The sequence below is a fragment of the Podarcis vaucheri genome (genome assembly GCF_965113315.1).
Source record: "Podarcis vaucheri genome assembly, chromosome: 3".
NCBI classification, from domain to species: Eukaryota; Metazoa; Chordata; class Lepidosauria; order Squamata; family Lacertidae; genus Podarcis; species Podarcis vaucheri.
Genome location: NC_138761.1, coordinates 127,350,270 through 127,362,328, shown reverse-complemented (window position 1 = coordinate 127,362,328; position 12,059 = coordinate 127,350,270). Strand labels below are relative to the sequence as shown.

The window sequence follows — 12,059 nt, the reverse complement described above, 5'->3', positions numbered from 1 at the left end:
ACATTTCCCTGATTTGTTCGCAAATTCAAAATTCTTTTGTTTCATTCTTTTTATGTTCCATTCCACTTCTTTATTAATTACCATGGCAAATTGTGTCTGAAGCATTTTTATACTTTGCTTAACTTTTTCATCTTTAGGCCTGGTAGCTAATTTTTTCCCGTTCTCCATTATTTGTCTTAAGGTTTCTTTCCCCCCTCTTTCTCTCATTCTATTTTTTATTGCATTTTGTTGAATAAAGAAACCTCTCATCACCGCTTTGCTAGCATCCCAGACTGTGCTTATCTTTGTTCCCTTATTTACATTATTCACAAAGTAGTCAGTTAAACATTTCTGAGCCCTATCCACAATCTTCTGATCATCAAAAAGATTTTCATTTATTCTCCATCTAAAGGATATTTCTTCAAATCCTTTCAAAATACCCTTAATAGCATTGTGATCGGATAGAACTTTAGGCTGAATCTCTATCTTTACAAATCTTGGAGTTAACTCGTTAGAAATCCAGATCTGATCTATTCGTGACAATGATTGATTAACTTCTGAGTGAAAAGTGAATTGTTTTTCTAATGGGTGTCTCAATCTCCAAATGTCTATCAAGTTACAGTTTTCAACCATGTCAAAAAATGTTTTTGGTAATTTCCCTTCCTTTGTTTTGCCTTTAGCTCTTAATCTATCCATCTCCATTGAAACCACTCCATTTAAATCACCCATTATTATAATTTTTTGATCCATATACTCAAGTAATTTCTCCTCTAAACCCTTGAAGAATTCTGCTTTACTCCCATTTGGTGCATATATTCCAATAATTATCAATTTTTCGCCCTGCCAGTTGACTGCTATAATTTGGCCTTCTTCATCCTTAAATAGTTGTTGTGCTTCCAATTTATTTTTTATGTACAAAACCACCCCTCTTTTTTGCTTTTATTTGATGAAATAAACTCGTCTCCTAATTTTTTGTTGATCAAGATTTTCCTATGAGATTTTTTAACATGAGTCCCCTGTAAACAAATAATGTCCAAATTCTTTTGCTTTAAATATTGTCCCACTTTATTCCTCTTTTTTTATCGTTCATTCCATTCACATTCCAAGTCCATAATTTCAGTGCCATAGTGTCTGTCAATTAAATATTCTTTTTATTAATCTCTTATTTCTCCTCCTCTTCTTGATCTTCTTCTGTTTCTTCTTCTTCATCCAATTTTCTCCCCTTTCTTTTCTTTTATCTTTCCTACTTCTTTCCTCTTCCTCTTCCAGCTCCGTAGAGTCTCCTTCACCGTCTTCTGCTCCTGCCACTTCTGATTCCACTCCTTCCCTGGTCAGTCCCTTATATCTTCTAAAAAAATTGTCGACTTCATCCGGTTTTGTCAGTCTGTGCCTTTTCGCTTTATAAGTAAATGCAACACCTTCTGGAAACTCCCATCTGAATTCAATGTTGTTTCTCCTCAACACTTGTACTATCTGTTTGTATTGGTCTCGTTTTTCAAAAGCCTCAATGGCACATCTTTAAAAATAATTATGAAACTCCCATCTATATTTAGGCGTTTCTCTCTCTCTCTCTCTCTCTCTTTTTTTTTTTTTTTGCAAAATTAGATTTCTCATTTCTCTGTCCTTAAAAACAATTAAACAGTCTCCTGGGAATTTCTTCACTCTAGTCGTCTTTGTTTTAATCCAAAAAGCATTTTGGATCATTTTTTCCACATCCTCTAACCATTGGGCAATCTCCGCCGTCAACTTCTCTTTAATCTTTTCACCCTGAACCTCCAGCTCAGACCTGAACCTCAGATTTGTTTCCTTTTGTCGAAGTTCATTCATTGCAACCATGTCCCACAGCTCCTCTTGCGCCTTGTTCACCTCTGACACGTCTGCTCTAATTTTTTCCTCCTCCTTTCGGACCTCTCTCATTTCTAATTTCGTTCTCTTCATTCCTTCTTCCAGATTCTGCGTTCTTTTAGATTCTGTCCTTTTAACTCATTCACTATAGTATCTATTTTTTTGTCCACTTGTTCCAATTTAGTCTCCATTTGGCCTAATTTACTCTCAATATTTTTCTCACTGCTCTTTATATCTGTTTTTAATTCTGTTTTTAAATCTGCAAACATCTTTGCTATATCTGTTTTTCAGTCTGGTTCCTGTCTTGAACCCCTTCTTTCCCCCGGTGTTACACCTTCACTCTTTTTCTGCAAATGAGTCATTTTTAACTATTTTTACCATTCTTCTCCCACTTACTTTACCAACAGTTGTTGTCTCCCCAATATAAAATACAAAGAAAAGAGAACCAAATTTTGCAAATTTAAATTATAGACTTCACTATTATTAAAATCAGATCCTAATTCAATAATAATTTCAACTCTTTTTAAATTCAAACAACCCAGTGAGATACAAAAAAAAAGAAGTAACAAAATACTCCCCAATTATCTTTAAACTCCAAAATAAAAAAGAGAGAGAAGGGGAAGGGGGGCTTCAAAATTTTCAGCTTTAAGCCAAAATAATAACAAATTAAGAGCTGTGAAGTTTACACCTTTAACAATGAAGGTATCAAAAAAAAATATATAAATAAAAATACAAAGTGCAGTAATGGTGCCAAAAAAAATTTAAATGCAATAGGAGCTTCAAAAACCACCAAAGTCTTATTAACTCCCTCAAAAACCTCCTGCCACTTGCATGGCTAAATCCACTTTATCGGTTGCGAAATAATCCATCAAACCTAAAGGTAAGACCAGGTTTGAGATTTCTTTTGTCCTGCAGAATCCTCTATACTTAAAGTAAAAAAAAAAAAAAAAATGGATGAAGGAAAAACCCAGAGCTCCAAAAGAGGAATAATCCAGTTAACCACGAGAAGGGGATTCAGTTCAATATATCCACTAGTTGTTTCTAAATGTAACAGTATTCAGCAACAAGAAGCGAGAGGAGAAGCAACTCCGCCAGTGGCAACAAGATGGCACATTGTATCTCTCCCTTATAGTCTCAGGTGGGGGGGGATTTAAACCTCCAGAAAGCAAGAGTTTTTGTAGCGTTACAAATCTCTTAAACAAAAACTCCAATTAAGGCAAAGCAATTTGGTACATCCAAAATTAAGTTTCTATTCTTTTTATTGAGTCATACCGTTATTTTAACTTTTCCTCCTTGTCTTAACCCCGATAACTTCTATTGCGCAGTTCTTTTGTTCAAAAGCGAAAGTAATCCGTCCCGCTGTCTCCAACAATCACCCCGACGCGGCCAGCCGATCCTCTGAGACCATTTTAAAAATGCTTTTCATCTAGTTTTTTTCTCCCCTAAATATAATTCTGGAAATATTCTTGTGAAAAGCCTTTAAAAGAAGAAGAAGAAGAAGAGTTTGGATTTGATATCCCACCTTTCACTCCCCTTCAGGAGTCTCAAAGCGGCTGACATTCTCCTTTCCCTTCCTCCCCCACAACAAACCCTCTGTGAGGTGAGTGGGGCTGAGAGACTTCACAGAAGTGTGACTGGCCCAAGGTCAGCCAGCAGCTGCATGTGGAGGAGCGGAGACACGAATCCGGTTTCCCAGATTACGTGACTACCGCTCTTAACCACTACACCACACTGGCTCTCTAGAAATAAGAAATAAGTCTTTTGGTATATCCACTAGAACTCCCTGTTTACCGTCACTTACGATTTTTTCTGTTCCGTGAATTCTTCTTGTGTCCAAATATAAATTCCCGGCAAGGCTGACCTCCTTTTTCCCACCTTACCGTCACGAATTAGTTCCAATTAAATCTGTAAATTTATACTTTAAAGTTCCAATTCGTTTTCTTCTTTTTGAGAACAGATCGCTTAGTGCACAAGCCTGGAGCTTCGCTATAGAGAGCTAGAAATGGCTTCCCGCTGCCAACGTCTCAACCCCGCCACACTCGTCACCTCCAAAAAGGAGGTTACTTGGTGGCCGGAGGAGTGTTAAAATGGCAAAGCCAGGACCCCTGCCTCTCAGATCCCCTTCTGAGAGTATTTGGGGGGCTGCGGTACTCTTACAACCCCCCCTTTTGGCTCTCTAAAGCTGGATACGCTCGCACCCGAGCGATCCTGCTTGCATTCCACTTTTGCGATCCGCCGGAAGTCCGTATATGGCCGTGAACTTTATTGGAAATTCTGTTTTATTTATCTTCTCTTTATTTGTTTCTTGACACAGGCCTGGAGAGAGGTTTAACAAAGGCTTTGAAGAAACTGGATGACTATCTGAGAAATCCTTTACCTGAAGAGATAGATGCAAGTAGCACAGAGGTGGAGAAGGTGTCGAAACGCAAGTTCCTTGATGGGGATGAGCTGACTCTTGCCGACTGCAACCTTCTGCCCAAACTTCATGTTGTCAAGGTGAAAAGAATTTGTCTTCAGAACAGGCACCTTTTTGCCACCATTCCTCTCATGGTTTTACATGCTTTGCATTTCCCTGAGCAGTGAGAAGCCTAGGAGAATGAGCCCTACATAAACCTTTGGATGAGAGGGAGACTTGTCTTATTTACAAAAGTCCCAGCAGAGCACACTGCAAACACGGCAGATTGCTCAAGCTGGCAGCATAACTGCTAAACCTGCATGAGATCCCCAGGTTCCCTGCCCGAGATTCACAGGTGGGGACCTCCAAGCCACCTCCAGACATGCTAAGTTCACAGCTGATGCTGCTCAAATTCAGTAAGCAGCCTCCATGACTTCTGCCTACACAGGCAGACTGCAGCCTGCAGGAAGATTTCCCCTTGAGAAAATATCTTCACCATTGAGCCCATTAAGGAATATCAGCTGATCGCTCTTGATAATTAACAAGCAATCAGCTTAGCAAAGGATGGTCAGCAGTTCCTTGGTGCTCTGACCACACTTAGCTTTCAGTGTCTTACTACTCTGCAGTATCTTTTCAATCAGCAGCATCAGTAGAAACCCAATACACTTCTGGTACTCGGGGTCAGGTCAAAATTTTGATGCCAGCAACATAAAAACCAAAAGGGCACTTCTAACTGAATCAACATGGCACACGGTCTAAACATACCCAGCTCCCTCAGAAGTCTTGGTTTCCAGACCCTTGACCGTCTTGATCGCCCATGTTTCAGCTTGTCAGTATCCTTCTTAAATTGTGGTGCCGAAAACTGGACATAGCATTCCAGGTGTGGTGTGCTCTGGCCGCAGCAGAATAAAGTGGCACTATGACTTCCCTTGATGTGGACACTAGACTTCTGTAGATGCAGCCTAGAATAGTATTAGCTCCCCCCCCTTTTTTTTTGCTGCATCACACTGTTGTCTCATGTTAAGCTTGTGGTCCACCAAGACCCCTAGATCCCTTTCACATGTACTGCTAGTAAGCCAGCTGTAAGCCACATTAAGCCTTATATTTGTGCATCTAGTTCTTCATACCTAAGTGCATAACCTGACATTTGTCCCCACTGAAATTCCGTTTTTTAGTTTCTGCCTGGTTCTGCAACCTATTAAGGTCATTTTGAATCCTGATTCTGTCTTCTGCGGCATTAGTTGCTTCTCCTAGGTTTGTGTTGTCTGCAAATTTGATGAGCATCCCCTCAATTCCAAATCCACCTAACAGTTTCCTCATTCAACCAACATTTTGCCAGCTTCCTCGTATGATGGAACTTGCTTGTTCTTCCTCTTGCTTTGAACATAGCCAAAGAAAGCTTTAAAAAAAAATTCTCTTTTTTTTAAATAATAATTTTTATTGATTTTCCATACATATAATAAAACAAACAATAAGACAAAACTATACCAAACATACAAACAAATAAACATGTATAATTTCTTAAACCTGTTTTCATACACTTTATTTCCCGGACTTCCCCATACCTCCCTCTTTCTGCATCCTTATGTTATCCCTTTTTCAGCAACCCTTCGTTCAATTAATTCGCTCATTTTCATTTTCCATTCTTTAAGGTTATGATTTACAGCTGCAATTCTCTATTTCTTATGACCATAACATCTCATCCATCATTAATCTTACAACAGTCTTTAAGATATTTTTTAAATTTCTTCCAATCTTCTTCCACCGTCTCACTCCCCTGGTCACGGATTCTGCCGGTCATCTCTGCCATTCCCATGTACTCGATCACCTTCGCTTGCCATTCTTCCAGAGTGGGTAGCTGCTGCATCTTCCAATACTTTGCCAGAAGAATTCTTGCCGCTGTAGTAGCATACATAAAAAATGTTTTGTCCCTCCTTGACACCAATTGGCCCACCATGCCCAGGAGAAAGGCCTCTGGTTTTTTCAAAAATGTCCCTTTAAGGACTTTTTTTATTTCATTATAGATCATTTCCCAGTAGGCCTTTACCCTCGGGCCGGTCCACCAAAGGTGGTAGAAGGTTCCTTCAGTCTCATTACATTTCCAACATTTATTACTGGGCAAATGATAAATTTTTGCAAGTTTGACTGGGGTCATATACCACCTATAGATCATTTTCATTATATTCTCTCTCAATGCATTACAAGCCGTAAACTTAACTCCTGTATTCCATAGCTGTTCCCAGTCATCAAGGATTATGTCATGACCTATGTCTTGTGCCCATTTGATCATAGCTGGTTTTACTGTTACCTCTTGTGTATTCCACTTCAGCAGCAAATTATACATTCTCGACAAGTTCTTAGTATTGGGTTCTAACAATTCTGTTTCTAATTTCGACCTCTCCATCTGGAAACCTATTTTCCTGTCCTGTTTAAATACCTCGTTTATCTGATGGTAATGCAACCAGTCTCGTACTTTGGACTTTAGTTTGTCATAACTCTGCAATTTAACTCTTTCACCGTCCTGTTCTAAGATTTCAGAATATTTTGGCCATTTGGACTCCATATTTAATTTTTTTATCTCTTTAGCCTCCATTGGTGATAACCACCTGGGAGTTTTGCTTTCCAATAGATCCTTATATCTTATCCAAACATTATACAGTGCTTTCCTAACAATGTGATTTTTAAAGCCTTTAGGCAATTTTACCTTATCATACCATATATATGCATGCCAACCAAATTTATTGTCATACCCTTCCAGATCCAAAATGTCTGTATTCTCAAGAAGTAGCCATTGTTTCAGCCAGCAAAAAGCTGCCGATTCATAATAAAGTCTCAAGTCCGGCAGGGCAAAAACCCCCTCTATCTTTTGCATCAGTTAAAATCTTGAAGTTTATTCTGGGCTTTTTGCCCTGCCAGACAAATTTTGATATGTCCTTTTGCCACCTCTTGAAACAGTCCATCTTATCCAAAATCTGGAGTGTCTGGAACAAAAACAGCATTCTAGGCAATACATTCATCTTAATAACAGCAATTCGGCCTAACAAAGAAAGTCTCAACCTTGACCATATTTCTAGATCTCTCTTCACCTCTGTCCAACATTTCTCATAATTGTCTTTAAATAGGTTTGCATTTTTAGAAGTCAAGTTCACACCCAGGTATTTCACCTTTTTTGTTATTACTAAACCTGTTTCACTCTGAAATTTCTCTTTTTCTGCCACTGTTAGATTTTTCTCCAACACTTTAGTTTTTTGCATGTTCAGTTTAAATCCTGCTACTTTACCGAATTCCTCAATTAATTCTAAAACTCTTTTGGTACTAGTCTCTGGCTGTTGCAAAGTCAATACTAAATCATCTGCGAATGCCCTTAATTTATAACTTTTAGCTCCGAGCTGAACACCTTCAACCAACTGGTCCCCTCTGATCATGTTTAACAAAACCTCCAGGACTGTTATAAAAAGTAAGGGTGATATTGGGCATCCCTGTCGTGTACCTTTTTCTATAGGAATCTCTTCCGTAACCACATTGTTCACAATCAACTTTGCTTTTTGCTTAAAGTATATAGCACCTATACCATTTTCAAATCCTTGGCCTACCCCCATCCCTTGAAGATTCTTCTTCATAAAGGTCCAGCAAACATTATCAAAGGCTTTCTCCGCGTCCACAAAAATTATCACTGCCTTTCTATTAATATTTACTTCCAGCAACTCTAAAATGTCTATAATGTTCCTTACATTATCTGACATATGTCTCCCTGGGAGAAAGCCTGTTTGGTCCTTATGAATCTCCTCCACCAAAACTCTCTTCAGTCTTTTTGCCAAAATGTCTGCAAAAATTTTGTAATCCACATTAAGTAATGATATAGGGCGGTAGTTTTTAACCTGGTTCTTTTCAGTCTCTGTTTTCGGTATAAGTGAAATGAAAGCTTCTTTCCACGATTCAGGTGCCTTTTTCCCTTCCATAATCTCATTACAGACCTCCTTCAATGGTTGTATTATCCATTCCTTCAATGCCTTGTAATATTTAGCAGTCAAACCATCTGGTCCTGGAGATTTTCCCAGTTTCATCTTCTGAATGGCATCCTCTATTTCTTGTCCTGTTATTTTCTCATTCAAAATCCTTTTCTTTGCTCTGAGATCTTTGGTAATCCATACTTTTTAATAAATTCTTCTATATCTTGCTCATTAACCAGCCCTTGTGCATATAGTTTCCTAAAGAAGCTTTGGAAGCAATTATTTATCTCATTTGGTTTGTGGATAATTTTTCCCTCCATTTCCAAACTTGTCACAGTATTCAATTTTTGTCTCTTCTTCAGTTGCCATGACAGAAGTTTCCCACATTTGTCTGCCGATTCAAATGTTCTTTGTTTCATTTGTTTTATCTTCCATTCTATCTCTTGATTCATCAATTCCATATATTGGGTCTGAAAATACTTTATTTCTCTCAAAATCTCATGAGACTTTGGTTTAGACCTCAATTTCTTTTCGGCTTCCTTTATCTTTTCCAAAAGTTTTTCTTTCCTCTCATTCTGTTTTTTCCTCTTTATGGAATTTTGTTGTATTAGGAAACCTCGCATCACGGCCTTACTAGCGTCCCTAAAAAAAAAAAATTCTCTTGCAAGTGGGACCTTTGGCCCACCTGAGCTCCCCACCGCAACTGTTGGCTTCTTGTGTATACTCCTCTTTTGTGATTTCCCTTCTTCCATTTCATATATACACCCTTCTTAAATCTAAGCTCATCTATAAGTTCCTTATGCATCCACACTGGTATCTTTAGATGCCTCCCACTTTTCTTTCTTGTTGGAATTATCTGCATTTAGGCCTTCAATATTTCTCCTTTAAGAAACTCCCATCCATCTTGGACTCCCTTCTCTTTGAGTATTTCTGACCATGGGATCTCACCCAGTAGCTCCTTCAGCTTTTTGAAATTGGCCTTCTTAAATTCTTTTCTCCTGCCTCTGTATCATGAAACCCAGGAGGACATGATCACTTCCTCCCAAGTTTCCCAGTACTTCCACTTGCATGGTCCCACAGTTCCCTTATATAATAAACACACATGGACATGGATAATTTAGGTTAATGGGCTAAAATAGGGCACAACTTTATTGGTTACAGATGTGAGCAATTTGACTTAGGCATTGGATAAGACCAGGCTATATCCTGACTCCTGTCCATCTGCAAGGAGTCACACTAAGGGTAGACATACGTCAAATCGGGGCGTCCCCAATGGGTCGTGGCATGGCCCTAGCCCATGGATCCTTTTAACAGGATGCCCTTATTGAGGAGGGGCAGGCAGAGGTTACAACATCCCCTCCCATCACAAAGGCTTACCTCACAAAGTTGTGACAATTGCTACGAGGTAGGTGAAACCCAAATGGCTGGTGCCAATTTGCCAAGTGGAAAAATTCCTACCTGGCCCCAACAGCATGGCAGCCAACCTAAGTCAATAGCAAAGTCGATGTCATAGCAACGCATAAAAAGAAGGTGGGTGGCCTGGGAAATCTGGCAAGGAGGTGAAAGGACACACACCCCGGCCATGCCGCAGTTTAAACGGCAAGTGGTCACCCCCCCAGCTGTGCCAATTGGTCAGCTGGGGGGCGTGGCACGACCGGGAGTCACAGTGACGCGGGCAGCATCCCTCCACCCTCCTGGCGGGTCACTGGGAGGTCCCAGGTGCCCTCCTGCAACACCGCCCCCCAGGAAAGGGGAGCGGACTTCTCCAATTAGTTCTTCTGTTTGTGAGGACCAGGTCCAAACTAAATGATCCCCTTGATGCTTCTTCCACCTTCTGGGAAATGAAATTGTCAGCAAGACAATGGAGGAATTTGTTGGACCTTTCATTCTTGGCAGAGTTTGCGTTCCAACAGATATTGGTTAAAGTCTCCCATGACTATTTTATCTTGTAGGGCCATCCAAGATCTCCCGATCTCACAAGATCTTGGACAGCGGGGGGGGGGGGCAGTTTTGTCCATATGTTACAAAACGTATTAATAATATTCAAGTATTAAAAGCAGGTTTTTTGGGGGGGTCTTCATTCTAGATTGTAACGAAGAAATATCGAAACTATGAGTTTCCAGCAGAAATGACGGGACTTTGGCGATACCTGAAAAATGCTTATGCTCGGGATGAATTCATCAACACTTGTGCTGCGGACAAAGAAATTGAAATAGCTTATGCTGATGTAGCCAAACGGCTCAGCAAATTCTAATCAAAATCTATTTCACTGGATGGCTGGAAATGAACTTGTCTGTTCCCTAGAGAAAATGCAAGGTGGCAATGCAGAAGAGGAAACATTACTTCTGAAATGTGTAATAATTCGCTGGAACAAATTTTATCATTTATGACCAGTGTTTTGAAATCACCATGTTTGATTTAGCCTCCTGCTAACAGTACATTCTATAGCTAGAAATTTCAAAGTTAAGTAGAACATGAATGTAAAGAATTATTTGGGTTTGGGGTATTTCTACCTTTTTTCATGGACCCTTGAAGTGTTCTATTTAAAAATACACCATCAATAGCATTGGAGGGAAAATAGGACTGACAGTAAGAAAGGGGACGTTGTCGTGCGGGGAGCATAACTTTAGGGAATTGGAAGCATCTTTCGAAGCATGTCCTGCCCTCCTAGAGCAAGGAGAAGTTCTGAGAGAAGTCTCATGCTTGTGGGGAAGCCTGAGTGAATGCGGGCGCAGGACGCAGATTTGCTCAGCAGAGGCCCCAGCAGTGGGGAAATAGTGAATGCAATAACTTTGTCTACAGATATGATTCAAGGATATTTGGAGGAGCAATAGTAATACAAAAACAGCGTAGGTAATATTGAAAAGAAACTCGGATAATACTGAGATGGAATTTATATATATATATATATATTGAATGGCTCTTCACAGCTAACTCACAATCTATAGTATCCTTTCGAACATCTCAGCATGTTAAGAAAAAAAGAGAGCATGCAACAGAAATCTGATTCCTCATATGAATGGATAAGAAATGGAGTTCATTGTCTATTCCTAAGTCGTCATTTGGTCTAGAAATCCTGAAAACAGCAGTTTGTTTTTTTAAAAAGTTATTCCCCACTGCCAACACTAGCTTGAAGTTTGGCAGGTATATAACTGCTTCTGAGAGTTGGTGGGTTTCTTTGTGCTGACAGAGGGTAACATCCAATTGTAACTTCCCACTGGGTAGCAGATTCTGTGTCCACAAACAGGAATTCCCTTACATTCTCTCCTACAGCTCCCTGCGTGCTCTTAAAAACTATTGTGGGGTTGAAGGACCCCCCAGAGCAGATGGGGGGGCAGGGGTGAGGGGGTGAGAAGCAGGGTTCAGAGGAAGGGAAATTCTGCTGTGTCTGTTGGCATGAAGTTGGACTTCACCTAAACTGATTTTATGAAATGGATTATTCTGTGCTCGATCTAGCCTTTGTATTAAGAGTTCTGCTTGAAGCCAATGGATATTTTGTTCCATAAATTACTTTAAAACATTGATTGATTGATTGATTGATTGATTGATTGAAATTTAGGTGTTTTAGCTCATATTTCCTAACATTTTCGAAGGCAAAAGGTTTGGCTCTGAATCATAGAGAACAAGTCTGCAAGTAGGTTCAACGGTGTTGCTGTTCTGCTTTTTTCTCCACTGCAGTTCCTTAAGCTACACCTTTTTAAAAAGAAAGAAAAGGACACCCGGTGCTTGCAAAGAGAAGGTAAATGTCACATTTTGCGATTGGGGTTCTTTAGCATTCCCTGGATCTATTTTGCAGAAACTGGGTTTGCATGGCGAGGTCCCAAACCATCCCGAGATGTAAGAATGAAACCAATATTTTAAGGTTAATGGGCTAAAAAAGGCCACAACTT

General features: G+C 39.7%; 1 protein-coding gene across 2 annotated transcripts in view; it reads left to right on the top strand.

Annotated features, from left to right (window-relative positions):
- CLIC5 (chloride intracellular channel 5) overlaps positions 1–11,689 on the top strand; it is a 74,315-nt gene extending 62,626 nt beyond the window's left edge. For both annotated transcript variants that reach the window (XM_082215806.1, XM_082215807.1), the window contains exons 5-6: positions 4,139–4,320; positions 10,256–11,689. In XM_082215806.1, coding sequence (XP_082071932.1) covers positions 4,139–4,320; positions 10,256–10,423 — 350 coding nt within the window. In that variant the 3' untranslated portion in view covers positions 10,424–11,689. The remainder of the gene's footprint in view (positions 1–4,138; positions 4,321–10,255) is intronic.
- The last annotated feature ends 370 nt before the right edge of the window (positions 11,690–12,059 follow it).